This window comes from Diprion similis, chromosome 8 (assembly GCF_021155765.1).
Source record: "Diprion similis isolate iyDipSimi1 chromosome 8, iyDipSimi1.1, whole genome shotgun sequence".
NCBI classification, from domain to species: Eukaryota; Metazoa; Arthropoda; class Insecta; order Hymenoptera; family Diprionidae; genus Diprion; species Diprion similis.
In genome coordinates this window covers 10274714-10302275 of record NC_060112.1, presented here as the reverse complement: position 1 = coordinate 10302275, position 27562 = coordinate 10274714, and the positions used below count along the sequence as shown (strand labels likewise).

The window sequence follows — 27562 nt, the reverse complement described above, 5'->3', positions numbered from 1 at the left end:
CCCCTTTGGTTTTTTGGCAAAAATTTCGACGAGTTTGAAAAGTGCTGCAATTAATTCTTTAAGGCACTATTCCGACGTAATTTTGCGAGAGGAATCGATTAAGCGCAGTCCCAATACGCTGCGAGCAACGCCTGAGAAGTTACGGGCGAAAAACTGCTTATTTTCGTCCTCATTTCTCTGCTGTTGGTCCTACGCTCTTTTTCATGTGTTTTTTGAGTTCCTGGGGGTCGATTTACTCCGGAAAGGGTCATACAAATCGATTCCAGCATGAAAAATTCTCGGCTCCGGAAATGAGGAAAAAACTACGGCTAACCCCTTTGGTTTTTTGGCAAAAATTTCGACGAGTTTGAAAAGTGCTGCAATTAATTCTTTGAGGTACTATTCCGACGTAATTTTGCGAGAGGAATCGATTAAGCGCAGTCACAATACGCTGCGAGCAACGCCTGAGAAGTTACGGGCGAAAAACTGCTTATTTTCGTCCTCATTTCTCTGCTGTTGGTCCTACGCTCTTTTTTATGTGTTTTTTAAGTTCCTGGGGGTCGATTTACTCCGGAAAGGGTCATACAAATCGATTCCAGCATGAAAAATTTTCGGCTCCGGAAATGAGGGAAAAACTAAGGCTAACCCCTTTGGTTTTTTGGCAAAAATTTCGACGAGTTTGAAAAGTGCTGCAATTAATTCTTTAAGGCACTATTCCGACGTAATTTTGCGAGAGGAATCGATTAAGCGCAGTCCCAATACGCTGCGAGCAACGCCTGAGAAGTTACGGGCGAAAAACTGCTTATTTTCGTCCTCATTTCTCTGCTGTTGGTCCTACGCTCTTTTTCATGTGTTTTTTGAGTTCCTGGGGGTCGATTTACTCCGGAAAGGGTCATACAAATCGATTCCAGCATGAAAAATTTTCGGCTTCGGAAATGAGGAAAAAACTAAGGCTAACCCCTTTGGTTTTTTGGCAAAAATTTCGACGAGTTTGAAAAGTGCTGCAATTATTTCTTTAAAGCACTATTTCGACGTAATTTTGCGAGAGGAATCGATTAAGCGCAGTCCCAATACGCTGCGAGCAACGCCTGAGAAGTTACGGGCGAAAAACTGCTTATTTTCGTCCTCATTTCTCTGCTGTTGGTCCTACGCTCTTTTTCATGTGTTTTTTGAGTTCCTGGGGGTCGATTTACTCCGGAAAGGGTCATACAAATCGATTCCAGCATGAAAAATTTTCGGCTCCGGAAATGAGGAAAAAACTAAGGCTAACCCCTTTGGATTTTTGGCAAAAATTTCGACGAGTTTGAAAAGTGCTGCAATTAATTCTTTAAAGCACTATTCCGACGTAATTTTGCGAGAGGAATCGATTAAGCGCAGTCCCAATACGCTGCGAGCAACGCCTGAGAAGTTAAGGGCGAAAAACTGCTTATTTTTGTCCTCATTTCTCTGCTGTTTGTCCTACGCTCTTTTTCATGTGTTTTTTGAGTTCCTGGGGGTCGATTTACTCCGGAAAGGGTCATACAAATCGATTCCAGCATGAAAAATTCTCGGCTCCGGAAATGAGGAAAAAACTAAGGCTAACCCCTTTGGTTTTTTGGCAAAAATTTCGACGAGTTTGAAAAGTGCTGCAATTAATTCTTTCAAGCACTATTCCGACGTAATTTTGCGAGAGGAATCGATTAAGCGCAGTCCCAATACGCTGCGAGCAACGCCTGAGAAGTTACGGGCGAAAAACTGCTTATTTTTGTCCTCATTTCTCTGCTGTTGTCCTACGCTCTTTTTCATGTGTTTTTTGAGTTCCTGGGGGTCGATTTACTCCGGAAAGGGTCATACAAATCGATTCCAGCATGAAAAATTTTCGGCTCCGGAAATGAGGAAAAAACTAAGGCTAACCCCTTTGGATTTTTGGCAAAAATTTCGACGAGTTTGAAAAGTGCTGCAATTAATTCTTCAAAGCACTATTCCGACGTAATTTTGCGAGAGGAATCGATTAAGCGCAGTCCCAATACGCTGCGAGCAACGCCTGAGAAGTTACGGGCGAAAAACTGCTTATTTTTGTCCTCATTTCTCTGCTGTTGGTCGTACGCTCTTTTTTATGTGTTTTTCAAGTTCCTGGGGGTCGATTTACTCCGGAAAGGGTCATACAAATCGATTCCAGCATGGAAAATTTTCGGCTCCGGAACTGAGGAAAAAACTAAGGCTAACCCCTTTGGTTTTTTGGCAAAAATTCCGACGAGTTTGAAAAGTGCTGCAATTAATTCTTTAAAGCACTATTCCGACGTAATTTTGCGGGAGGAATCGATTAAGCGCAGTCCCAATACGCTGCGAGCAACGCCTGAGAAGTTACGGGCGAAAAACTGCTTATTTTTGTCCTCATTTCTCTGCTGTTGGTCCTACGCTCTTTTTCATGTGTTTTTTGAGTTCCTGGGGGTCGATTTACTCCGGAAAGGGTCATACAAATCGATTCCAGCATGAAAAATTTTCGGCTCCGGAAATGAGGAAAAAACTAAGGCTAACCCCTTTGGATTTTTGGCAAAAATTTCGACGAGTTTGAAAAGTGCTGCAATTAATTCTTCAAAGCACTATTCCGACGTAATTTTGCGAGAGGAATCGATTAAGCGCAGTCCCAATACGCTGCGAGCAACGCCTGAGAAGTTACGGGCGAAAAACTGCTTATTTTTGTCCTCATTTCTCTGCTGTTGGTCGTACGCTCTTTTTTATGTGTTTTTCAAGTTCCTGGGGGTCGATTTACTCCGGAAAGGGTCATACAAATCGATTCCAGCATGAAAAATTTTCGGCTCCGGAACTGAGGAAAAAACTAAGGCTAACCCCTTTGGTTTTTTGGCAAAAATTCCGACGAGTTTGAAAAGTGCTGCAATTAATTCTTTAAAGCACTATTCCGACGTAATTTTGCGGGAGGAATCGATTAAGCGCAGTCCCAATACGCTGCGAGCAACGCCTGAGAAGTTACGGGCGAAAAACTGCTTATTTTCGTCCTCATTTCTCTGCTGTTGGTCCTACGCTCTTTTTCATGTGTTTTTTGAGTTCCTGGGGGTCGATTTACTCCGGAAAGGGTCATACAAATCGATTCCAGCATGAAAAATTTTCGGCTCCGGAAATGAGGAAAAAACTAAGGCTCACCCCTTTGGATTTTTGGCAAAAATTTCGACGAGTTTGAAAAGTGCTGCAATTAATTCTTTCAAGCTCTATTCCGACGTAATTTTGCGAGAGGAATCGATTAAGCGCAGTCCCAATACGCTGCGAGCAACGCCTGAGAAGTTACGGGCGAAAAACTGCTTATTTTCGTCCTCATTTCTCTGCTGTTGGTCCTACGCTCTTTTTCATGTGTTTTTTGAGTTCCTGGGGGTCGATTTACTCCGGAAAGGGTCATACAAATCGATTCCAGCATGAAAAATTCTCGGCTACGGAAATGAGGAAAAAACTAAGGCTAACCCCTTTGGTTTTTTGGCAAAAATTTCGACGAGTTTGAAAAGTGCTGCAATTAATTCTTTCAAGCACTATTCCGACGTAATTTTGCGAGAGGAATCGATTAAGCGCAGTCCCAATACGCTGCGAGCAACGCCTGAGAAGTTACGGGCGAAAAACTGCTTATTTTTGTCCTCATTTCTCTGCTGTTGGTCCTACGCTCTTTTTCATGTGTTTTTTGAGTTCCTGGGGGTCGATTTACTCCGGAAAGGGCCATACAAATCGATTCCAGCATGAAAAATTCTCGGCTCCGGAAATGAGGAAAAAACTAAGGCTAACCCCTTTGGTTTTTTGGCAAAAATTTCGACGAGTTTGAAAAGTGCTGCAATTAATTCTTTAACGCACTATTCCGACGTAATTTTGCGAGAGGAATCGATTAAGCGCAGTCCCAATACGCTGCGAGCAACGCCTGAGAAGTTACGGGCGAAAAACTGCTTATTTTCGTCCTCATTTCTCTGCTGTTGGTCCTACGCTCTTTTTCATGTGTTTTTTGAGTTCCTGGGGGTCGATTTACTCCGGAAAGGGTCATACAAATCGATTCCAGCATGAAAAATTTTCGGCTCCGGAAATGAGGAAAAAACTAAGGCTTACCCCTTTGGATTTTTGGCAAAAATTTCGACGAGTTTGAAAAGTGCTGCAATTAATTCTTTCAAGCACTATTCCGACGTAATTTTGCGAGAGGAATCGATTAAGCGCAGTCCCAATACGCTGCGAGCAACGCCTGAGAAGTTACGGGCGAAAAACTGCTTATTTTCGTCCTCATTTCTCTGCTGTTGGTCCTACGCTCTTTTTCATGTGTTTTTTGAGTTCCTGGGGGTCGATTTACTCCGGAAAGGGTCATACAAATCGATTCCAGCATGAAAAATTTTCGGCTCCGGAAATGAGGAAAAAACTAAGGCTAACCCCTTTGGATTTTTGGCAAAAATTTCGACGAGTTTGAAAAGTGCTGCAATTAATTCTTCAAAGCACTATTCCGACGTAATTTTGCGAGAGGAATCGATTAAGCGCAGTCCCAATACGCTGCGAGCAACGCCTGAGAAGTTACGGGCGAAAAACTGCTTATTTTTGTCCTCATTTCTCTGCTGTTGGTCGTACGCTCTTTTTTATGTGTTTTTCAAGTTCCTGGGGGTCGATTTACTCCGGAAAGGGTCATACAAATCGATTCCAGCATGAAAAATTTTCGGCTCCGGAACTGAGGAAAAAACTAAGGCTAACCCCTTTGGTTTTTTGGCAAAAATTCCGACGAGTTTGAAAAGTGCTGCAATTAATTCTTTAAAGCACTATTCCGACGTAATTTTGCGGGAGGAATCGATTAAGCGCAGTCCCAATACGCTGCGAGCAACGCCTGAGAAGTTACGGGCGAAAAACTGCTTATTTTCGTCCTCATTTCTCTGCTGTTGGTCCTACGCTCTTTTTCATGTGTTTTTTGAGTTCCTGGGGGTCGATTTACTCCGGAAAGGGTCATACAAATCGATTCCAGCATGAAAAATTTTCGGCTCCGGAAATGAGGAAAAAACTAAGGCTAACCCCTTTGGATTTTTGGCAAAAATTTCGACGAGTTTGAAAAGTGCTGCAATTAATTCTTCAAAGCACTATTCCGACGTAATTTTGCGAGAGGAATCGATTAAGCGCAGTCCCAATACGCTGCGAGCAACGCCTGAGAAGTTACGGGCGAAAAACTGCTTATTTTTGTCCTCATTTCTCTGCTGTTGGTCGTACGCTCTTTTTTATGTGTTTTTCAAGTTCCTGGGGGTCGATTTACTCCGGAAAGGGTCATACAAATCGATTCCAGCATGAAAAATTTTCGGCTCCGGAACTGAGGAAAAAACTAAGGCTAACCCCTTTGGTTTTTTGGCAAAAATTTCGACGAGTTTGAAAAGTGCTGCAATTAATTCTTTAACGCACTATCCCGACGTAATTTTGCGAGAGGAATCGATTAAGCGCAGTCCCAATACGCTGCGAGCAACGCCTGAGAAGTTACGGGCGAAAAACTGCTTATTTTCGTCCTCATTTCTCTGCTGTTGGTCCTACGCTCTTCTTCATGTGTTTTTTGAGTTCCTGGGGGTCGATTTACTCCGGAAAGGGTCATACAAATCGATTCCAGCATGAAAAATTTTCGGCTCCGGAAATGAGGAAAAAACTAAGGCTTACCCCTTTGGATTTTTGGCAAAAATTTCGACGAGTTTGAAAAGTGCTGCAATTAATTCTTTCAAGCACTATTCCGACGTAATTTTGCGAGAGGAATCGATTAAGCGCAGTCCCAATACGCTGCGAGCAACGCCTGAGAAGTTACGGGCGAAAAACTGCTTATTTTCGTCCTCATTTCTCTGCTGTTGGTCCTACGCTCTTTTTCATGTGTTTTTTGAGTTCCTGGGGGTCGATTCACTCCGGAAAGGGTCATACAAATCGATTCCAGCATGAAAAATTTTCGGCTCCGGAAATGAGGAAAAAACTAAGGCTAACCCCTTTGGATTTTTGGCAAAAATTTCGACGAGTTTGAAAAGTGCTGCAATTAATTCTTTAAGGCACTATTCCGACGTAATTTTGCGAGAGGAATCGATTAAGCGCAGTCCCAATACGCTGCGAGCAACGCCTGAGAAGTTACGGGCGAAAAACTGCTTATTTTCGTTCTCATTTCTCTGCTGTCTGTCCTACGCTCTTTTTCATGTGTTTTTTGAGTTCCTGGGGGTCGATTCACTCCGGAAAGGGTCATACAAATCGATCCCAGCATGAAAAATTTTCGGCTCCGGAAATGAGGAAAAAACTAAGGCTAACCCCTTCGGATTTTTTGCGAAAATTATACGGATTTCGAAAAGTGTTCTTATTGATCCGTCAAGGCACTATCTTATCCTAATTTTGCGAGAGAAAACGATTGATTGCAGTCTGAATGCGCTGCGAACAACGGATCAAAAGCTACTGCCGAACAACGAATGCGAAATAATTTTGTCAGTCATTCAGTTTCTGATCTTCTTTACGGTATTTCCTTGCCGTTAGTCTTACGCTTCTCTTGGTGCGTTCTCTGCGTTTATGGGGATTAAATTAGTCTAGAACGGGTTATTCCAATCGATTCGAGGACCAAAAGTTTCATACTTAAACATCACCCAAAAAAGAAGGAACCCTCCGGATTATTTGAGGCAAAAAATTAACGATTTCTACTCCTTGTAGAATTGATACCCTACGGCGACGTAATTTTGCGAGAAGAATCGATTGGGCATGGGACGGAATCCCTACGAGCAGTGGGTGAGAAGTTAGAGCCCAAACACGAAAGACTGTCTCCAGATCTCCTAAGCTGTTGCTGAGAAGACGCGAAAACATGGGACTTCAAGCAATAACGTTTCTGATAAAGTGGGTGAGGAAAATGACAAACGCACATGGAATTTTTTCGTTCTGTCTTACTCAATATGTATTTGTGCCAGTACAATTGTTTGGGTGTCAGTGTGAAGTATCTTACCAAGTAGCCTGCATATAATAATAAATACAATGTCAAAAGAAATATCAAAATATTAGGAATGCTGTATGAGTCACTGATTATTGTAGTTCGTAAGTATTACTCAAGTATTGGCCAACGTTTACGTGCAATGCATCTGTCAGAATACAATGTGTATGATATTGCGTAATTCTATTTGATGTAACCTGAAACAAAATAAATAAATACATATCAAATTGCGTTTTTTTTCCAACTGTCCCTTTTACAAGTTTTCAATTGAATGTTCTCGTGTACTCGGGGTCCAATTAGTCTAGAACATGTCATTACAGTCGATTCCCCGAGACAAAGTTTTTGTTTCCAAAATCGCCACCAAATTATCCGATTTAGAATAACGATAGGATGCAATCATTGACACACGAATTCATCGTAATTTTATGAAGGAGATCGATTGCGTGAAGTTAGGAGTCGCTGTTTCCAGAAGGTTAAAAGTTAGACGTACGGACAACATAAGATCATACCAGGTTTTCCAAGTGGCGCGGAAGACTCATGCCAAACCGGAGCCTCAATGTTCGAGTTTTACTCCATTCGATGTACCCCAATATTAGTACAATCGTTAGAGTTTCAGTGTATAGTATTGCAACAAGTAGTCAAATAGTATTGAAGACAAGATCACCCAGAAATTCAGTAGAAAAAAATTGATTGAATAGTCAAGAAAAAGTCGAATTCTCACGTACGGAAAAAAGAGTGCAATAAACATCACCTCAAGTAGAAAGTTAAGAATGTCGTAGGATATGGTTATCATTGTAGTTTTCAAGTATTGCTTAAATGAGGAGTTGATTTTATCGTGACATCACGTTGTCTCTATGAATTAAAAGATCAAGTGAATCCATTTGAAAGGCTCATATTGCAGGATAAAACTATTCAGCTAATCTGCAGTATTGGTTATATTTGATCAAAATTAGAGTATCACATAACGTGCGAATAAAATTGCGTAAGTACATTCAAGTAGGATCAAAATTACCCAAAGGAAAAACGAGTCGGAATAGACGAATAAACATCTCCAAGAACCAGCTGTCTCGAAAGTTGCGCAACACGCACACGGTACGTTTATATATTGCTTATCTATACATATATATATAGCGAGGCAATCTACTTCGCGTATTGCTGTAATTGCAGGTTTTGGCTTCGGGAGGTGACTGTGTAACCATATGTTTTGCCTGTAAAAAAAGAAAAAGAAGAAAAAAAGGTGAAAAAATTGTTAGCATGTGTACATCGCGACGTATCTCAGGCGTGATAAATCCGAACGATTTCGCGTGTCGTGTTTGTCGAGAATTGTTGTACTCAACGGATTCTCACGAAAAATAATACGTTAACCGTTTACTGCCTGTATTATCTGGGCTCTCTGACTCATGCGTGCACGGCATGAATAATCTTCTTTTTCCTCGTACTTTTGTAGGTACATACATAGGAGTATAATACACGATACGATATGCAGAGGAGATCACCAGGTTCAGGCAATCTGGAATCCCGTTTTTCATCAGGCCTTGAGACGTCAATATTCTCCAGAACCTGATCTCGCGAGTGAGTTGCGTAAATATTTGAACTTGCGAAATTTTTAATGAATTTCAATGAGCTTTGAGCGGTTGAATAAGTAACGCGGGGCGTTGTATGGAACCGACAATTCGGCCCCCGTTGTTTGTTGGAAAGTTTGGTCGAATCCTCGGAGGGTTACTGCTCGCGGAAAACGACTATGAGTTGTACTCACCATAGGAAAAGTTTTTAGGGAGCTGGTATTTTTCACGCATCCCTATAGCAATTTCACTTCGTGACAACCACGAGCTACTGCAGGGTGTGGAATTCAGCCTCGCACCCTCCTCGTGTCAATAAAGAGGGTCAACGCCCGTTCATTTCAATCTTCGAAAGTAGGGGACGAGTTTATTGCCACCAAAGAATTATATAGCTGCCGAAACGAATTATCCAGAGGGTGCATATCTCCTCATCATTTTCATTTTTATTCTTATTTTATTTCTTTTTTTTAATTTTTTTCTGCCATGGGCTAGGTGCAAATGCATCTGTTCTTATGACTCATGTTTACTTTGAAATGTATATGAAGTTAGAACGTTATTGACCATTTAATGGTGAGTGGAGCAAAATTTTTATCATTCATGGCACAAAAGTCATTTGTAATCAATATGATAGGAATATAATGAATAGAATTTCACAAATAAGTGTATGTAACGCAAAAGAAAAGTTTCATTGAAAGGATTCCTTGGGATAAGAGTGGTATTGCATCTAATCTTTGTAATAAAAATCGTGGTACTTATACTATATGGTAAGATATTTTATCATTAGAAAAACCTGCAATTTGATATCCAAAATCATTGATTATATCGTAGAAAATAACATTGTGAGGGTTCTATGAAGATAGAAAGTCAAGATTGTCGTGGAGTTATCTGCAACGCAGTTTTGTAAAATACCGTTTGTCCTTTGAGTTAAATATATTTTATTGAAATATAAACACTTCTTCTAATTATTCTGATAAATAAATTTTAGGGACTTCGAACGGAATTGACCAGAACGATATCTTTTTTTCTCAAAAACCGATTCACACAGACATAGAGATGTTGAAACCATGCTCGAAGGACAAAAAGAAGGCCATAAGGTATAACGGCACCGCGTGAATAAACAAGAAATAAAATGTACCAAATCACGTTATTGAAATAGTGAAACGGTGTATAATTTGGAACAGGAAATGTGCGAGCTATGTGTGTAAATTTTGTGATTAGTTAGTTAAAGGTTTACGGTATTTTCGGAGGCTAACTAATGCAGGGAGTCTGAAGACGAGGCTACTAGACGGAGGAACATGCATAAGGTATACTGTTCATATTTTTATCGCAACCGCAGATCTGCGGAGGCCATCGCAATTTACTTGAGATTATTATTACATCCTAAGACAATTATCCCCCCCTTTTGTGCCGTAGCTCGTTCCTCGCCTTGTTCCGTTGTTTAACTTCAAATGATTCTTATAGTCTAGATCTGGAATTCACAATTGCAGTCGGTTTTAGTGTGGCTCAAGACTTCCCGAAGGTAGGCAGCATGGCTCCCCATACACGGATTGTTTCCCTGCTAATTACCTGCAGCCTCATTATTTTCGTAACTTATCCGATCCACGGGGCTGAAATATCGTCGAAAATTGACCTCGACGAGGAGCTGACCACACCGCCGTCCACATTGAGCACCTCCGTGCTGAAGGCTTACCTGGACATCAATCAGGGCGGAGGACTCAGCCCCAAACCCCAACGAATCTCGGCGAAACAGCCATCGTCAGGTGGATTTAGACAACCCGCAGGGAGGCCAGCCAACAACCGCGAGGACGATGACGACGAGAATGAGTTCGTCAGCATCGAGGATCTGTTCAAGGGAAACAGGCAGCAAATTCATCAGAACCCTTTGACCGCCTCACTCACCGCCAACCGGCAGGTAAGAGGACCGAAGAGTCTTGCTGATTGTTCCGAATCGCTCATGAATACGTTTGAACTAGCTATTATTATTCCATGGGATTATCCAAGTGAATTTTTTAACTGGTCTGCGTTAATTGCCGTCCATGAATTTATTGAGATATCTATTCAGTAATCAAAAGTGTCAGCATTGTTTTCGCTGAACTGAATTTTTATGAGGTTTAGCTTTCACAAAGTTGTACATACAATTGCTCTTTGTGCGATTTGCAGTTAGTTGAATAAGAGAAAATTAAATCAAGAAACTTAAGCTCATTTGATCGAATAATATTTAACTTTTTAACTGATGTTCAATAACGAAGAAATGATTAATTAATGAAAAATCGTGATAACATTCTCCAATATACGTGAAATACAAGTGATGCATGTATTCGGTACCTATTTATACGCATTGGCTTGTACATTCTTCTACTGACAATGAGATACGAGATTTAGATGTCATTTTACTTACTATCAAAATTTACTATAGAGTTCATAAAATATTGAGGGTAAATTTTCAATTATTCAACTAAGCAGCAGATTTTTCTTTCTATTTCTTGCAACATTTCGTCCAGGGCTTTTACGGAGCTGAGTCTGACGCTAGGCCAACGATCATAAACAACATTCATGTGACAATAAACGCCAACGATTCCGGACCTGGAGTGAACGGCTGCAAAAATGGCGTCTGTGACGTCAGGGTCTCCTCGAAACCCGACGCTGAGGGAAACGTGATAACAAATGTCCACCTGAGCGTCGTCACCAAGTTGAATAAGCCGCTTGTGCAGGTTAGCGATGTTCCTGTGATTGAAGGAACGGCGGGATTCACAAGTCCCGATTTTGATCAGCTCCCGGCGTTCCATTTTGTCGATCAAAATGTTCGGCACACCGGCTCCTTCTTCGACAACAACATTCCTCAGGTAATAATAACTAATTTCGCAACAATAAATCTGCATTCTAGAATGAAATTACTTCGTGCTAATGTGTATTAGTATTTCAGTTTTCGAATGATTTATACACCTCGACTTAAAAGAAACAAATTCATTTAATGTAAATCTATTGTAGAATTGCACGAGATAATTTTGTATTCATTTGTCAGAAGTATAATATTGTGTTTGAAGTAAAGGACAAAAATTATGAGTCACGAAATACTTAAAAATATTGTCATTCAAATGCTCTAGCGAAATTTTAGGGTGCGAATCAAGTAATAAAATTAGGAAACATTATTTTTCTTGTTCAATTAACTATTTCTTCCGGTCAATTTGTTGTTAGCTCAATATTCAACTCAGTTTTGTTTTTTATGGGCGATGGAAACATTGTTTGCTTTTCAATTACTCCTTACAATTTTTCTTCAATTTTTCGCCAAACTGTACGAGAAAGAATTTCGGAATCATGGATAACATCGATGAATCTTTATATTTATATGACAGCAAACTCCTTCACTAAAAAAATTACAGATTTGAGAAATTGAAAGCTGAGACAAACGATGAACTTGAAATCCAATTTAATTCTACGATCGAGTAATTTTGCTGAAAAACGTTTATTTGTTAATTCATACAATAAAATAACATCAAAAAATTGATGATAATTAATAAAATGAGGTGAGTTTCGCTGAGAAAACCTGATTTTTTTCTCGCAGTCTGATGAATTTCTTTTCTCCAAAAAACGCGGATGTTAAGGACAGATAATTGCTAATATATATTTTCTACTATGTACTACGTACTATGTGTCTACGTTATTTGTCAAGTTAGTTTACAATGCTCTCAGTGTGAAACCGCTGAAAAATAAGGTGAATGACTAATCACACCAATTAATTACACGTGCTGATCAGAATAATTTTTCGAATGTCTCAGCTTCGAACGCATGGGACGGAAGAAACGCTCTTTTACATCTCAAGCATAAATATTGAACTTCATTACGAATTATCAACGTGCTAGTGTAGCGCTCGAACCACAATTACTTCTTGTAAAAAATCCTAGAACGGTCTGAAATAATGACTTAATTGTTATGCGGTATAACGTTAACAGCACACCGACCTGTATAATGTGAATTCATTTCCATATGCGTTGATTTTAATTAAATTCAAGTCTGATAATCACGTGAAACTGTGGCAGCTTTATAAGGTAGAATAACGGATTGTTGAACTTTTTCTCACTTACAGATACCAATTCACAGACAGGACGATGACTCCTGGTATCACCAGCCACAACCCATTTTCCAGAGAGCTAGACCCGTTTGGTATTACGGGAGAAATTTAGACCGGGGCTTCAAAGAGCCCCGCGGATCTAGGCAAGGCCCTCGTGGGTGGACGGAGACCGGAAATCGGGGGATTATTGACGATAAAATCGAACCACCCCTCAGCAGAACAAAACCCAGCAACGAACGGGATTGACGAAGACTTTCCTAAGTGATCAGAAATGTCTATTTTTGAGCATTTCATTTAATGACTTACTCATTCTTCATTTTATTCATACTCAACGTAGGTACAATACCTGCATAGTGAGTATTAATGTTCACGTTGCAACTCCAGTGTGGTAATCAATAAGACATGATATTTAATAAAAATCTGATTGCCGTACCCGATCTCTAAAACGAACCATATTCCACTCCAGTCCTGTGTAACTTGACTTACTGTTATACGTTAGATAGATTCTTTGGTTGATGAGTTTGGAAGTGGGAATTCATATTCATATTCAAATGATGCATGAAGCAAAATTCTCTTTTGGTTTTGGATTAGTTATGGAAAATCTGTGACAGAAATAATGTCTTCGATTTTATGCAGAATATTAAAGCGATCATTTCCTGTTTGTGTTATTTATCTGAGTGGTAAACAGTGGCACTATTTGACACTTCAGATTCTTCATTTTCCGCAGTTTTGATTACAAATCAAATGGTAACTCAATAATCGATCACATTTTTTTAAATGTACGAATTCGGTGAGTGATAACCAACTGAACTCAATCTTTATTCAGGACAGAACGATCCGGGATCGACCTGCGAACTTATTCTAATCGTAAGTCATTCATCGACACATCTGATTAATATCCAGCATTATATATACTTAATAATGAATTCACAAATCGCTCACATGTATAGTAATAAAGAAGAGTAATAAAATGGAGGAACAAGTATATTCTGTGGAAAAGGCTGGAACATGAAGTGATAGAAACAACATCGACGGAAAAAATTTCCGATTGTATGTCTCAGTTAAAGAGACTTATTAATCAGACTTATAAATAATGGCAATACGTGAGAAAGTATAAAAATTGTCCTTAGAATAAGAAATCTCATAACAACATGCTCATCGTACAGAATTCTGCACTCGAAAGTCGCGGTCGTTGACACAAGAAGACAATCATAAATTTATGATTTCGAAGTTGTCATCTTCGAACATTAGAAGCTAACCCCATATTTCTTAATAATGAATTGAATACTATGCATACGCACGATAGATTATGACCTGATTCTACATCCTGAGGTACCTAAATCTGATCTATTTTATCGTTATAATTTCATGTCGCTCAACTTTACTTATAACGTAGGATTGATGCATTATGGAGTACCATATTAAATGGCTTATCTGCGCGGTAAAATCGGACGGAAATTCGAGCAATTTAATAATAAAGAAATTTTGAGGATGATAATGAGAACGGAATTATTGAAGCTGCGAAATGCGCACGTGACTTCAATGGATAATAACAGTACGTACTAGGATAAACTGCCATAAATTTATCATCGACGTATTCGCATTCGGTCAAGTTATTCTTCGACCCTCTCGATAGTCACTTTTCCGTTATCATTTACTTCGTTGACATATACTTTGCGACTGTAGGGCTTGCCATCGGGACCAATTCCCGATACGGAGTTGGATTTTGAGGAGGTTGAGTAACTGTTGCTGTTTTTCGACCCGGAGGCTGTTTGAGAGAATTTGGAATCGGCGCCGGGTAAAGCCTAAAGAAAAATAGAAAACTTTATTGATTATATAATTCCACTTCACATGGAGCGTCGATTAACAACTCTTCCCTCACATTTAGGAGAGCGAACAAAGTGACGTATTAATTAGGAAAAGTGACTAAAAGTGACCTCACGATCAAGCTGTTTCAAAACCACATTATGCCGTTCAAAAGCTCACCGAATTGATTCCTGGACCTTCGCTGGCGCTACTCTGCACAGTATTACCAGCAGAGTTTAGATTCTTGAAATTGGAACTATGGCCATTGCGGAAAATGTTGTTATTTCCACGTCCAAAATTGTTTGGGAAGTTGACGAAGGCTGGAGCTCCATATCGCATGCGATTATTCTGATTAAAGGACCTATTGTTTGACACAAAATAATACTGTTGAAGATAATTGTAGAACTTTCATCTGGAGATGTACAAGTTTAATGTCATGTCAAGCTAGTTAATTCGGAGTGTTACCAGAATATCGTCACCACCTCTAGATTCTATAATACTCAATTTCAGAATGGATGCCCAAGTACAAAGCCATGGGTCCAAGAGTGAAGTGAGAGTGCATCTGATACTAGACAGTTTCGCTCCTTGGTATGTTTTAACAAATTCAGTTCACGGAAAGTCTTAGTTGATTGGGACTGTCCAGCTCTACTGGTTTATATCAAGTTACTAGTTCTTTTGTCGTTTCAAATGAGAGTATGAAAGTAATATAGTGCCGAAGGAACCACAACCAGGAAAAAAATATATATGAAAATTAAAGGATATTACCGAGAATAATTGGATCCAGCATCATCTTTGTGAGGCTTTGTAATTTGATTAGATTAGTTTTATTAGATGAGAAGTCATTGTTGAAGTTTTGCGAATCTTCGAAATTCGAACCTCGTCTGATCACGTTCAAAAATTTTCATCGGACCACCAAAGGTACTCATCCAAAAAACACGAAGTGAAAGTTCATTTTCAGATTTCAGATCGTGAAGATTCACGATCAAAACACAAAGTGAGTTGTTTTGTCGTAACATGAATAGGTAACCGTATTCGTGTCTAAGAATAAGGGTGACGATATTCATGGTTTATTTCTGCAGGCGCTTAAATTAAGGCGTAGGTTGAACAACGCAGACTTATTTGCAAAAGAATTTGTTTCTAATCTAGTATACATACGCACAAAATGATACTGAAGGAACAGGAAATACGAATATGAATCGTAATCCAAAAAAAGGTTCATTTCAGTATCATGCGCGTTGATTGTTAGTTAGATACAAGCATTCTTGCAATACACACGTATGTACTAGGTTTATTTGTAAAAAAAAGTAAAATTTGTTTTAAATTACGGTTGAAAGGAGTCCTGGGATTCCTGCAGCTCTTTGAGAGGATTGTCATTCTGCCGAAGGAAATCTCAAAAGTTAAAGCCGTACGACGGAAAGTTATTAATTTCGTACTGATTGGAGTAATAAAGAAAAGCACGAATCTCGACCTGAAAGTCCTCCGCTGACGCGGTACCGATGACCGTTTCTCCGGTAGAATCGATGTAGGAGTAATTAACCATTCCAGGATTTTCAGAATCAGTGTCTGCTTTGTAAGACCAAGAGTTTCCTGGTCCACGAGAGGACGACCTGCTTGACGAACTACGTGTTGACTTGGTTTGCCCGGTTAAGTCCATATCTGAGCTGCTGTATTCTTCCTGGGATGATACTACGAACATCAAAAGAATTGAAGCAAATTTATAAAATTCACTGCACGTGAATAGAGACCATGGATGTTTTGGGTCGATGACAAATAGAAAAGAAGTGGCAGGGTTTGAGTAATAAAGCATAGATCTTGGATTAAATACTTTAAATTTTAGATTGAATTTGGAATTTTCCTATACCGCGTAAGAATATTAAGAGAAGGTTACACATCTCTTTTTCGTTGTCTGATAATTCCAAATTCCATTCTTTTCTTCGTTCTCCGAAAATCAGTAAAAATTAGGCAAATTGAGCCACTAAAAGTTGCGAAGTATATCGCAATACAAGGCTAGCAAAAATTTTATAAAATCATGTGAGAGTATCGACAGAAATGGAACCAGACGTTATCAGAAACCGAAAATGCAATACTCCGTGATCCCTCATTTTACCAATTTGTCGAGACTTGGGAGACATCGGCATCATTGTTAGCGTACATGAGAACTGTTAAAAAAAAGTAGGGGCAATTTAAAATGATATTAAAAAATTTTACGCACCTTTTTCTCCAGCGGACTGCAAGAGAATCGCCTCAGTGGCAATATTTACTATCACTAAAAGGCAATAAAGGGCGCAAGTCCACTTGACGCCCATTTTCGCCAAAAAAAACTTGTAGTGTTAAAAAGGAAGGAGAAGGTTTAGTGGTTTTTTTCGTTAACTTATACAATATGACTACACTTTGATGATATTGCGAACTAGTGTAGTCTTATCACACTCTGAACGTTGATGCTAATGACTGGGGAAAGCAGCCACTCATCAGGTTATATAGGATCGGTAACATCTGTTTGCACTTCAGGTCTGTAGCTGCCCGTTTGGCTTAACGAGGCTCAATACTTTGCCAGCTTTGTCAAAATTCTCAATCAAATGATTTGAGCGTACTTGAAATCACTAGAACAATTTCGCCACTTGCGTTTTACCGACAATAACCAAAAGATTTGATCTCAGAACCATTTTATTTATTCTACTGTCTAATCCAACTTACGAATGAACATGAAATACCAGTTTACACTCCTTCGATATTATTTATTATACTTTATTGGAGAAAAATTATCCACTGAAATGCAAATTACTAACTATTGTCCAGAACGATGATCACTGCGAATATGCCATTTAATTGTTGTTAACCATCTTCGGATGCGTCCTTTGAAAGTGAAAAGACTTGTTCTGAAATTGCAAATTACTTAACAGTCAAAAGACAATTTTTTTCTGAAACGAAAGTACTTTACTTGTATCAGAATCAGTTACTGCTGACTTATTCCAATGAAACATACGGCATAATGGAATCGTTACAAGTATAGTACGTCTTGGACATTAATATAAACATGCCCGCCGAGATGTATAAAAATATTGTCACATTTAAAAAACCTGGAAAGGACTATATAGCAAAGTTTCGAGCACGCGTATACCATTTGTTTTTTTGAAATATTACGCATACTCGTAGTAACCTGAAACGTTGGACATGAACCAGGCTACACCTGTTTAAACTGAGCAGCCACGTCTTAGAAACAGCTCTGACGTTCGTGGCATTTTTACTTGTTAAATAGTTGAACAGCTGATTTTTTCTTACTAAAAAAAAAAAGAAGTTTATGAAAGTAGCTCGCTCCAAGGTGACATCGAGCGCCAACTGCTTTGCTTATTATCATCAATGTCTCCAATTGCAAGCCATGTTAGCTCACATTCAGCGTTATACCAGGAAGATTCCTTGAAGCCCTCGAAGTCTTGAAGGTTAATAACGCGAATGAGCCTCATCAAGATGTAGGTAACCAAAGTTACAACTTACACGCAGTAAGTACTCAATATGAAACTTTGGCCGCTACCTATCAGCGAGCGTTACTCGTGTCGTTAACATTTTTATTAGTCATGTCATCGCGAAGTTTTGTTTTCGAGAAGAAACTCCATCTAGTGGCAGTATTACAAGGCATCTAACATGGTGAATTCAGACACATATTGAATTGAGGAAATAACAAGTCGAACTTGGCTCCACTGATTGCCAAGTGGCATTGTCATCTAACGCAAACACTAAACTTGTGCGAAAGATTTGGAACATTTTATTCAAAACTAAGCTAATGATGTAAATTTGAAACCGTGGATGCAGTGAAAAAATGGACTGTTAGTCAATGGTCAATTTGATGGTAGCAGCTGAGGCGACGTAAAAACCGTATGATACTGTGAGTTAATGGCCAGGTAGGCGCTATGTAAATTTGGAGAGTGTGTCTACTCTTACAAATACAGACTACAGACTAAAGTCACTGTACATATTCTTTTTAAGGTACATCGTAGCCATGGAACACAGAACTCGGTACGCAGTTCATTGGTAAACATTAATAAACAACCAGTCATATTTTAGTAAACGGAAAATTGATTTATCTTACGTAATACTGTTAACTTGAAATTTTTGTGTATTTGATATTTATTGCTATAGTTATACTGTTGAAATAAATTGGTGGCAACTGAAGCTAAGTAAGCACTAGATTATTAATCAACTTCGAAATTGAATATAGTTTGGTGATACGAAAGCCATGATAATGTGATATGGTAATACTGTGACAAGTGGGCTGGTCAAGAAAAAAATTCTACGCGGGAGATGTGATTGTATTGAGAGCAAGAATCTCTTCTGAAAATACTAGGGGTACAATGAGTGTTTAAAAATGATCAACCTAAAATCCAATTACAAGAGGCCATTGACTAATCCTGCTATGAAACTGTACTTCGTATCGAAGACTACCAGCAAATTGGTGATAATAAGCTAATTCAGGTGAGTTTTTATGAGAAAGCCTTAATTTTGTCCGCATTCTGACAAATTGCCTTTCGCAGAAAATGCGAATAGTAAGGTGACTAATTAAGAATACATATTATATTTAATACATGTATCTATGTCCTGTGTTATTCTCTTTGTGTGTTCCAAACTCGCAACCGTTTCTTATCAGCTGGTTAAATAAACTGAATCACTAAACAGACCAAAGAATTACACGTAATACACGAATATATTATAACTATTTATCGAGTGTCTCAATTCTGAACGCACGAGATGAAAACGTCTTCTAAATCTCAAGTAAAAACAATGAACTTCATCACGAATTAATTATCAGTGTGCTGATATTGAGATCGTTCTCAAATAATTACGGATTACCTGGCGTAACGTTATCTGTATACAATTCGCTCACTGCATAATCCGATTTCATTTCCGCACACGTTGATTTCAATTAAATTCAATTCCAGTAATTACGTCACGCTGTAGCAGTCGTACACACAGAATAATGGATGACTGAACTTTTTGTGGTGTGTAGATACCAATTTGCAAACATGACGTGGACTTCTGGTATATTTCCAGCCACCAAACATCTTTCAAGACAACTGCTTGAATTTGGATCGAGGATTCAAATGTTCCAATGAATATCGGATGAGGTTTCACCGATAGAGACGAAACCGAATAACAGGCAGGAACGACGAAGACGTAGAATTTTTTCGAGTGATCCGAATAGTTTATTTTTTCGCATTTCATCGAATAGCCCGCCCATTTTTTGTTGAATTCATTTTAGACATAAATACGATGAGCCTTCACAACGAGCATTGATCTCCGTGATGTCATTCGCCTTGGTGATCAACAAGACGTCATACTTTATAAAAGATAAATTACTTTACTAAATCCATCAACGAAACCATCATAGTCCATTCCCGATTCATACCGGTGGACATGGCTAGGTACTTTGGCTGATAAGTTTCGAAGTGGGATTTCGCGTTTAGGAAACTTTGATTAATGGACTCAAGATTTTCTTCCATGTTGGATAAGACACGAAAAAACGTGACAGAATCAATAATCCTGATTTTATGGGTAGAATAAAAAAAAACATTATTATCTGTGTATATTGATTGTCTGTGGAGCTAGATTACCCGACAGTAACGTTGTTTTAACACTTCGAATGCTTCATCCTTTGCAGTCCTCCTTATTCTCGCTTTAAGGAGATAAGTAAATTTGAATGAACCTATAGCCTCTGTCCTCACTAAATTCATTTCAAAATGGCTAAATCGTTTGTATCAAATTTCAAAAGAACCGATTGAAGCTCAGACTTTAAGAAAACAAGGTACTGTAACGATTCTGAATTGAACAGAAATTGTAGATGTGTAACGAATATTGCCCTCATTGTATCGCAACTGATGACTGAAGATCATCTGACGCAAAACGAGAAACGATTGACTAGCGGACTCGTTACAATTGAAACCCGCCTGTTTTTGTCTGATTTAATTACGATGTCTCATCAAGAGAGGATGAGCGTGTGTCACGTTAACGATTAGTGAATCACTATTTATTTTTTAACTCTCGCTACACCACTTGCATGCTGATCAAACCCACAAAGAGCACACACGTGTATACAGAGGTAAATTGTGCGGGAGAAAGTTGAGTCGCAAAAAAGACGGTCTTGAATGCACGATGCGATGAATGTGGAGAAGGCCTTGGAATGCCCTGTAAGAAACTACTGCGTTCCTCCGTATACGCCTATTATAATACCCATTGTGCATACAATGCCGCGAAACAAGAACCGCCAGCAGCATCGTGTTTCCAAATTAGACAATGGCGAGTACATAAAAATTCTATGTATGATGCTTTTTACATGTATTTTTATTTTTCTGTGTCTATAGATTCATTACACACCAGAAAGTCGTTGCAAAAATTTTTCCAATAATTTGATTTATACGCATAGGCACAACAAGTGTATTAATTAATTATAGCTTCATAAGTAATTATTGTATCTACTCTACTTTTTAATAATTTCTCGTCACTCGATTTTCCTTATCAAAAGTACAGGTGAAAACTTGATCTATTCATAACAGTGAGCGCAATTTCACGACGTTGGTATAATTGCCGAGAATAGATTTAAATTACAGATCAAGAGTGATCGAAATAAATAATTATACATGAGTAACGACATTAAAAATAATAAAAATTTCATCAGTATACCCCGCTGAGATGTTTCTTTTTATGTGTACACCTATCAATGTTTTGAGAAAACTGTGAAAACAGAAATTTCTAATTTGCCAGATAAAATTCAAGTCACTCGAAATAACTTCAGCGAGATTTCATCAGGGTAGAAGTAACATTCATCTCATATCATTGATTTTCTGGCAAATATGCACGGGTATAAAAATTTAGCAACATTGAATATCACATTTCGTAATAATTTGCACCATTAGGCGTATCTAATTATCCGATACTCATGATATATACTACGTTAAGCTACCGTGTAATATTAGACTTGACGTATAATATGCTCTTCCCAAATCAATCTGTCACCTCGTTGGATGTTATTTTTCCGTTATCATTTATGACGGTCCTGGTTGTTTTTACAGTGTGAGGCTTACCATCAGCACCAATTACCGTGGATGTGTAGGAGTTTGAGGAGGTTGAATAGAAGTTACCTCCCGGTTGACCTCCACCGGAACTCTGTTGAACAGTTAAAAATTTTCTGCTTCAATTTCACATGACACAGAACGTTGATCAGCAACTTTTCTCTCATAGAAAAGTGAATAATGTGACGTATTGATTCGCAAAAATATTTAAAAAAGACTGTCCGATGACACCTTTGTGAGAATATATATGCTGTAATTAAAATCTCACCGTCTGCGAGGTTCCAGTAGCTGCGCCGCCAGTGGTCGAGGTAAAGACAACCCCACCGTCGGGATTGGGTCCGTGGTTCATGCCATTGCGGGAGGCATCATTATTACCGCCGAAGGGAAAATTATTTGGGAGAAAATTTGGTACTCCAAATCCCGGGAAATTATTCATACCGCCGAACCTATTATTGTTTAACAGAAAAAACACTTTGTTGAAAATAGCGGGAGGGCTTTGATCGATGTGTATTCGAGTTTAATGTCATTTCATCACGCTAGTCCCTTGACCCTGTCACCTCTGGGTGATACCGTCACCTCTGATGATTCTGAAACCGCCGATAATTGGGCGCATCATGCTGCCGCCTGGTATGACTTGCACCTCCTCTAGATTCTCCCATAGTCAACTTGGGTCTGGATACCCAAGTGTAAGAGTAGGCTCTTGGCCTGGGCCAAGACCAGCCCGGAAAGGCCCGTCATGAATGCCTGTCCACGGGCCTAAGAGTATCCGTTACGCTTATCCCGGCTTCGAACGGGAGCGTAAGAAAAGAAAGAAGTGCCGAAGAACCAACACCAAGAGAATTTGGTGCAGGAAAGTGAAAAGCACCTCGAGGAAATGGTGGGAAGAAAGGTTGCCTCAAATGGGTTTAGCCTTCTTTGTACTTATTTCATTCGATATTAATTAGCTTCAACAACAAAAAGCTGTTGCTGATATTGTATGAATCTTACAAAGCTTCGCGATGATTAGGTCGAATGAAATTTACAGGGGCTGAACCTCCTTGAAAGCGTATAGGTCATACAGTCTCGTTCGTGATATATCGATGAAAAGTTAACACGAAATGAAAACTTCCGAAGCACGTTGTGTACGTCGTATCGGTCGTATCTACTTCAAAGTATGCGATAAAACAGGGTCCGCTTTAATTGTACCGACGTATGATTACTCAGGAAATATCTTATCACTGTTTTACTGGTCGATGCAAAACTGCTTGTAAACCTGATATTGACTCGCATACACAAAGCAAAGGTGATATTCATGATTCACATTATGTTTGTTAGTTAAAAAGCAAATGACTGGATCCGATGTGTGAAATAAATAAATAATGGTCGAAAACCCCCGTCACTGCAGTAGATAGAAATACCAGACACCATGCATAGTTGTCAAAATATAAGGATATAAACTGTTGTGTCGTTAAATTAATATACAAGTGGTTTCATGCAAGTTAGAAATAAGTGCGATCTTTGAGTGAATGAACACGTTGTTCAAAGGTTGTGTACTTGTTTAAGGAACAATTACCGTCTAATTACAAAGGCCAACATCACCATAGTGTTCACGGAACGATACTGAAGGAACAGGAAGTAAGGTTTTGAAGCATTGTTGAAAAGGACGTTTACTTGATGCAATGCACACTTGTCGTTAGTAACATGTAAGCTTAATACCTAAACTACGCAATGAGTGTGAAAGTAAAATTTGTTTCAACTTACTTTGGCAAGAAACTCTGGATCTGAGCTTGGATAGCCTGCTGCTGAGCTTGAATGCTTTGGATATATTCCTGAACGAAAGCTTGCAAGTTAAACGCAAAATTAGGAATTTGATTCTGATAAGGAGAAAAAGGTAAACCACCAACGTTGGACTGTATGCTTTCAGCTGGAGCACGGCCGGTAACTTGTTTTCCAGAAGAATCTGTGTACGTGTATATAACCTGTCCTGGATTATCAGGATCAGATCTTGTCGTGTAAGAGTAGCCTCCTGCTGAAGGGTTACCGGAAGAGCTGCTCGAAACAACCGCTGTACCGCCTCCGCTGGTTACGGTCTGGGATGTTCCTCCACCGGTTCCTGTAGAAATTACGGAAATTGAGTAGTGCTCATTAAATTCGACAGCATCATAAACGAAGAAATTCGTTGAAAGTACTACAGGCGAGTGTAAGACTACATTTGCGCTAACCCATCGACTTTCGTCCAACTCTGAGGGTCAAAACTTGGACTGATAGCCATTTGGATATGTTCAAGGGTAAACTAAGATATGAGAATCATCAAGGTTCAATTCATAATTGGTTCATAAACGATAAGGGCTTGAAGGAACAAAAATTTAACAATTGTCATATCGCAGTGTTTACTATAAAATATCCAAATGAAAGCCAGTTTCATATTTTTTTCATTGTTCACGGGAAAAGTGCTCAGTGTCACTATGTATTACAAACAATTTGTGTCGAAGCAAAATTCACTAAAATTTCGAAACTAGTATGGATGCACAGGCGTAAAAATGTCAAAACAAATATGATAGATTAAATTTTTTCTTATTGTCGGAAACTTTGAATTATTTCCTCTAAATAGTAGAAATTAATTAAAAACCAGACCAACTTGACTCATTGTTAATCAACGTGTCGATCTTCTATCTTGTCATTGTTAAATATTCAACTGATCGAAAAAGTGGGAAAAGCTTCCCAAAAAATTTTTTTTTTTTAATTTCAAAACGGTGATATCATTTCGACGACTATCCAAACTGCTCCGGAAAGACTATAATCTATGAACTTCTTTCGATTTTGATTACCTAAATTGCTCGAAGTACTGGTGTAAGCAAATCCCCGTTTCTTCCTGACCATCGAAGCAGCTTCCGAGTCCAACTCGTTGAGACTTCGCCGTTCTCTAACTGAAATATGAAGAAAATGACACCGTCAAGAAAATTTCATTCGATCACAAAGACACGCATTTATTCAACTGATGCTTTTGTTTATACGCGGGGCAGTCTCTTATGGTAACCCGTATCAAGGTCATACAGCACATCTCTTGTGAACACCGTATAACGTATAGATACAAATATGCATGTCAATAACGGTTTTCCGCAATATCACGCAGCTGAATAAACCTTTCACGACATGGCACAACGTTAATATTTTAAATTGTTTCAAGAAAACAGTAAACATGTTTATCTACATATTTTCCTTTTCCTTAGTCACCGGCCGCGGAAAACGAAGCTTTAGAAAATATTTTCTAATGTCATATTACAACTGGATGAAAAATGATACAGCAAAACGACGATGAGATCATCGATCTCGCGTGTAAAGAGTCCTTTTTAGAGTCCTTTGCTATTTCAGGTTCTGCACATTATTTTGGCTAACAATAAGCTCGAGAGTTTATACTCAATATTTGTCGCATACTTTACTTTTCCATTAATCTAATTCCTATGTATACGAATTGTAAACGTTTGACGAAATCTTGGCTCTTGTCGTCATTGCAACAACAGGATAACTATATTGCATTTGAAATTATATTGCGTAAATCAAGTGTTTTAAAATATAAATGCAAATGGTCTTATGTTAGGCAGATACAACCTTTTTCCATTAATAAGTATACATGAAAAAACAATATTGTAACAGAATTTTTTCGCCAACGATCTAAGAAAATTCAAAAGTCTTAGAAAAAAATTTACGAAGATAAAATCAAAGGGTCATGACCGCAATTTTTTTTCTTTGTTTTTTTAATTGTGGCAAGATTTGCAAATCTGATAATAAGAATAACAAAACCAATAGTTAGAGTTACAATATGCTTAGGTACGTCCACCAAAATTGGTGTAGATTTGACTCGAAAATAATGCTGTTCATATAATTACAACAACAGATGTAAAATCTATATTACATTTTTTTCCGTTTCGGAATAGAAATAATAATTTTTGGCGGTTATACACCCTTACACAATTATCATAGTTGATTATTTTTTCAATTTTCATCAGAATCAAAAGGTCGTATCTACGAGCATATACGAACTTTGTCTTTTAGTTGATGAATTTGATGATTCTCGAGCTCAAGAAAAGTGGTAAAAATTATTTTTGGCAGATGCGATCTTATGGAATTAGTCGACAAAGGTTTTTATGGTTGATTCAGTAGTAAAAAGTTGTATCTATCAATACATACGACCTTTTTCTTTTGATTAAACTTTTATTCAATTTTAACGTTTCTGACCATATTTTTTATATTTTAAGCATAAATACGATCAAAAAAAAATATATATATATGTGTACGCCATTTTACTTTTTTCAATAAAAAAAAAAAAACGTCGCAAAATGGCAGTCACGACCTTACGCCATTAGAAACGCGATATATTGTTTTTGAATTTATCCATATGCGTGATACTTGCACGAATACAAACGAATGTTTTTCCAGGGATTCTGGTTTAGTCTGGTAAAACTGCGATTTCGTGTTTTCTACACGTACAGATATGTCTTAATGTAAACGATTAGCGGAATTATGACTTTCTGACGACATTTCTGAAAAGATCGTAAAAACCCATGCATGCCGGCGCAATAAAACTGCTGCACTATCAAGACGTAAAAATTGACGCGTGGCATGAAAGAAGAACCAATAAATACATGTAAAATATAAAACCAATGTATGTTTCACGTATGACGATAAATGAAAAACAGGTGATCGTCGTGTATTCATAAATATATATCTTAATTGCCATACATCAGCCATTCAATATGGCAGCATGTGCTTGGATATTGATATATCGACGCAAACATTGACTGGTCAATAAACTAACCACATATTTCGCAAGTTCATTCAAGATTTTTCGGCAAATACATGCCCATTACTTACGTCTACTCTGTTGGAAATGCATAGCTATAAATATTGATCTCATAGCGTCTTATTATTTCTTGCGAAAATGAAGGGTAAAAATCGAATTCACGAATTGAAAGATAAAGCCTGCATGAGGCAAGGTGCAGCGCAAACTTGTTCTAAAAATATCTGTATCGCGCGTTAATGGGTTATCGGGTTCAAGGTAGCATATCCATGTTGGTAAAACGCAAGATTGCACAACGAGACGCATCGTGCATATTTGTGCCAAAAAAATAGCGTCTAGATATGTAGGAATTTTTCGTCGCCGGCTCGTCCCACTTCCGTTAGATGTTTATTTTTAAATACTAAAATTACTAATTGAATCACGGATATCCGCAAAAAGTATCGCAACAAAACTCAGGAGGAAAATACTCCAATCAGTATAGTGCCTACAGGCATTGATAAAAACGGAAGCTGATGTTATCGGAAAACGATAATTATCAGCGATTCCAGGTTTTACTGATGCGTCGTTTCTTTTATAATCGTTAAAATATGCGATAAGTGAATTCCTCAGTAGGACAGCCGACGCCCGGTCATTACCACAGCGTCGAAATAATCGGGAGTGAAAAACAAATTTGGTATCACAGAATTCCGACAGAGCAAATTAAGAACTCTCTGAAAACTACGTAACGTATTAAAAGACATCGACTCACTTGATGCTTCGGGCTTCGAAGCTGTCGCCTCGATGGCAATATTCGCTATCGCTAGGAGGCAAAAAAGGGCGCAAATCCAGTTGACACCCATTTTTTAGGAGAACTTGTTCTGTTGAGAAGAGAATGAAACTTTGCTGGGTTCCTTATTCAACTTTTACGATATTAAGGCACTTTAATACGAATGTTAACCGGTCTGGTCTTATTACACTCTGGACGCTGATGCGAATGACTGCGGGGACTGGCCACCCATCAACTTATATAGTATCGGTAACCTCTGTCTGCGCTTCAGTTCTGCAGACGTCGTTCGTCGCAATAAGCAACAATACTTTGCCAGAGCTCTCAATTGCACGATTCGAGGAGTCCAGGTGGAACACGATGTCCGACATTGTTGTACTGATATGGCTTTTCGGAGAAGAATCATCTCGTATTTAAGAAATTTCAAATTAGTTAACACGCAAATATTGAATCGAGATGATTTCCACTTCCTCCGACAGTCCATCGCAGAATATTTTTTCAGCAATTGATCGTTGCTGTATAAATCCTTATCATCGTAAACAGTATGTCACTTGAGCTGATCTAGTTACAGACAATTGGAGAAATTCATGTGATAGAATTACAACTTATCAAACACTCAATTTTAAAGT

General features: G+C 38.5%; 3 protein-coding genes across 4 annotated transcripts; 1 reads left to right on the top strand and 2 right to left on the bottom strand.

The window, feature by feature from the left end:
* The first annotated feature begins 9929 nt into the window (after positions 1 to 9929).
* Positions 9930 to 12911, top strand: LOC124409355. Its single transcript, XM_046886931.1, has 3 exons — positions 9930 to 10372; positions 10962 to 11303; positions 12545 to 12911. Exons 1-3 carry the CDS (start codon positions 9989 to 9991, stop codon positions 12773 to 12775), a joined length of 957 nt encoding a protein of 318 aa, XP_046742887.1. The 5' UTR covers positions 9930 to 9988; the 3' UTR covers positions 12776 to 12911.
* Positions 12912 to 13580: 669 nt separating this feature from the next.
* LOC124409059 (uncharacterized protein DDB_G0283357-like) lies at positions 13581 to 17316 on the bottom strand. Its single transcript, XM_046886453.1, has 8 exons — positions 17274 to 17316; positions 17122 to 17142; positions 16937 to 17024; positions 16597 to 16742; positions 15804 to 16021; positions 15661 to 15710; positions 14516 to 14696; positions 13581 to 14334 (listed from the first exon to the last, which is right to left on the bottom strand). Exons 1-8 carry the CDS (start codon positions 17314 to 17316, stop codon positions 14143 to 14145), a joined length of 939 nt encoding a protein of 312 aa, XP_046742409.1. The 3' UTR covers positions 13581 to 14142.
* A 3833-nt stretch (positions 17317 to 21149) lies between these two features.
* LOC124408759 (nucleoporin NUP145-like) lies at positions 21150 to 27163 on the bottom strand. 2 transcript variants are annotated; one of them, XM_046885928.1, is made up of 6 exons: positions 26919 to 27163; positions 24201 to 24299; positions 23277 to 23485; positions 23134 to 23201; positions 21662 to 21839; positions 21150 to 21487 (listed from the first exon to the last, which is right to left on the bottom strand). In XM_046885928.1, exons 1-6 carry the CDS (start codon positions 27007 to 27009, stop codon positions 21326 to 21328), a joined length of 807 nt encoding a protein of 268 aa, XP_046741884.1. In that variant the 5' UTR covers positions 27010 to 27163; the 3' UTR covers positions 21150 to 21325. The 2 variants fall into 2 exon arrangements, with proteins under 2 accessions (XP_046741884.1, XP_046741882.1); XM_046885926.1 differs by having other exon boundaries at positions 23134 to 23485.
* Between the last annotated feature and the right edge of the window lie 399 nt (positions 27164 to 27562).

Bases quoted from the DNA above. Each gene is read 5' to 3' on its own strand.
- LOC124409355 (XM_046886931.1), top strand. From the start codon at position 9,989: ATGGCTCCCCATACACGGATTGTTTCCCTGCTAATTACCTGCAGCCTC. The intron at 10,373-10,961 runs GTAAGAGGACCG...CATTTCGTCCAG, and splicing joins CACTCACCGCCAACCGGCAG to GGCTTTTACGGAGCTGAGTC. The intron at 11,304-12,544 runs GTAATAATAACT...TCTCACTTACAG, and splicing joins TCGACAACAACATTCCTCAG to ATACCAATTCACAGACAGGA.
- LOC124409059 (XM_046886453.1), bottom strand. From the start codon at position 17,316: ATGTTTCATTGGAATAAGTCAGCAGTAACTGATTCTGATACAA. The intron at 17,143-17,273 runs GTAAAGTACTTT...GCATATTCGCAG, and splicing joins AGTAACTGATTCTGATACAA to TGATCATCGTTCTGGACAAT. The intron at 14,697-15,660 runs GTAATTTAAAAC...GTCAAACAATAG, and splicing joins TCCCAGGACTCCTTTCAACC to GTCCTTTAATCAGAATAATC.
- LOC124408759 (XM_046885926.1), bottom strand. From the start codon at position 27,009: ATGGGTGTCAACTGGATTTGCGCCCTTTTTTGCCTCCTAGCGATAGCG. The intron at 23,486-24,200 runs GTAATCAAAATC...TAATTTCTACAG, and splicing joins CAGTACTTCGAGCAATTTAG to GAACCGGTGGAGGAACATCC. The intron at 21,488-21,661 runs GTGAGATTTTAA...ACTGTTCAACAG, and splicing joins CTACTGGAACCTCGCAGACG to AGTTCCGGTGGAGGTCAACC.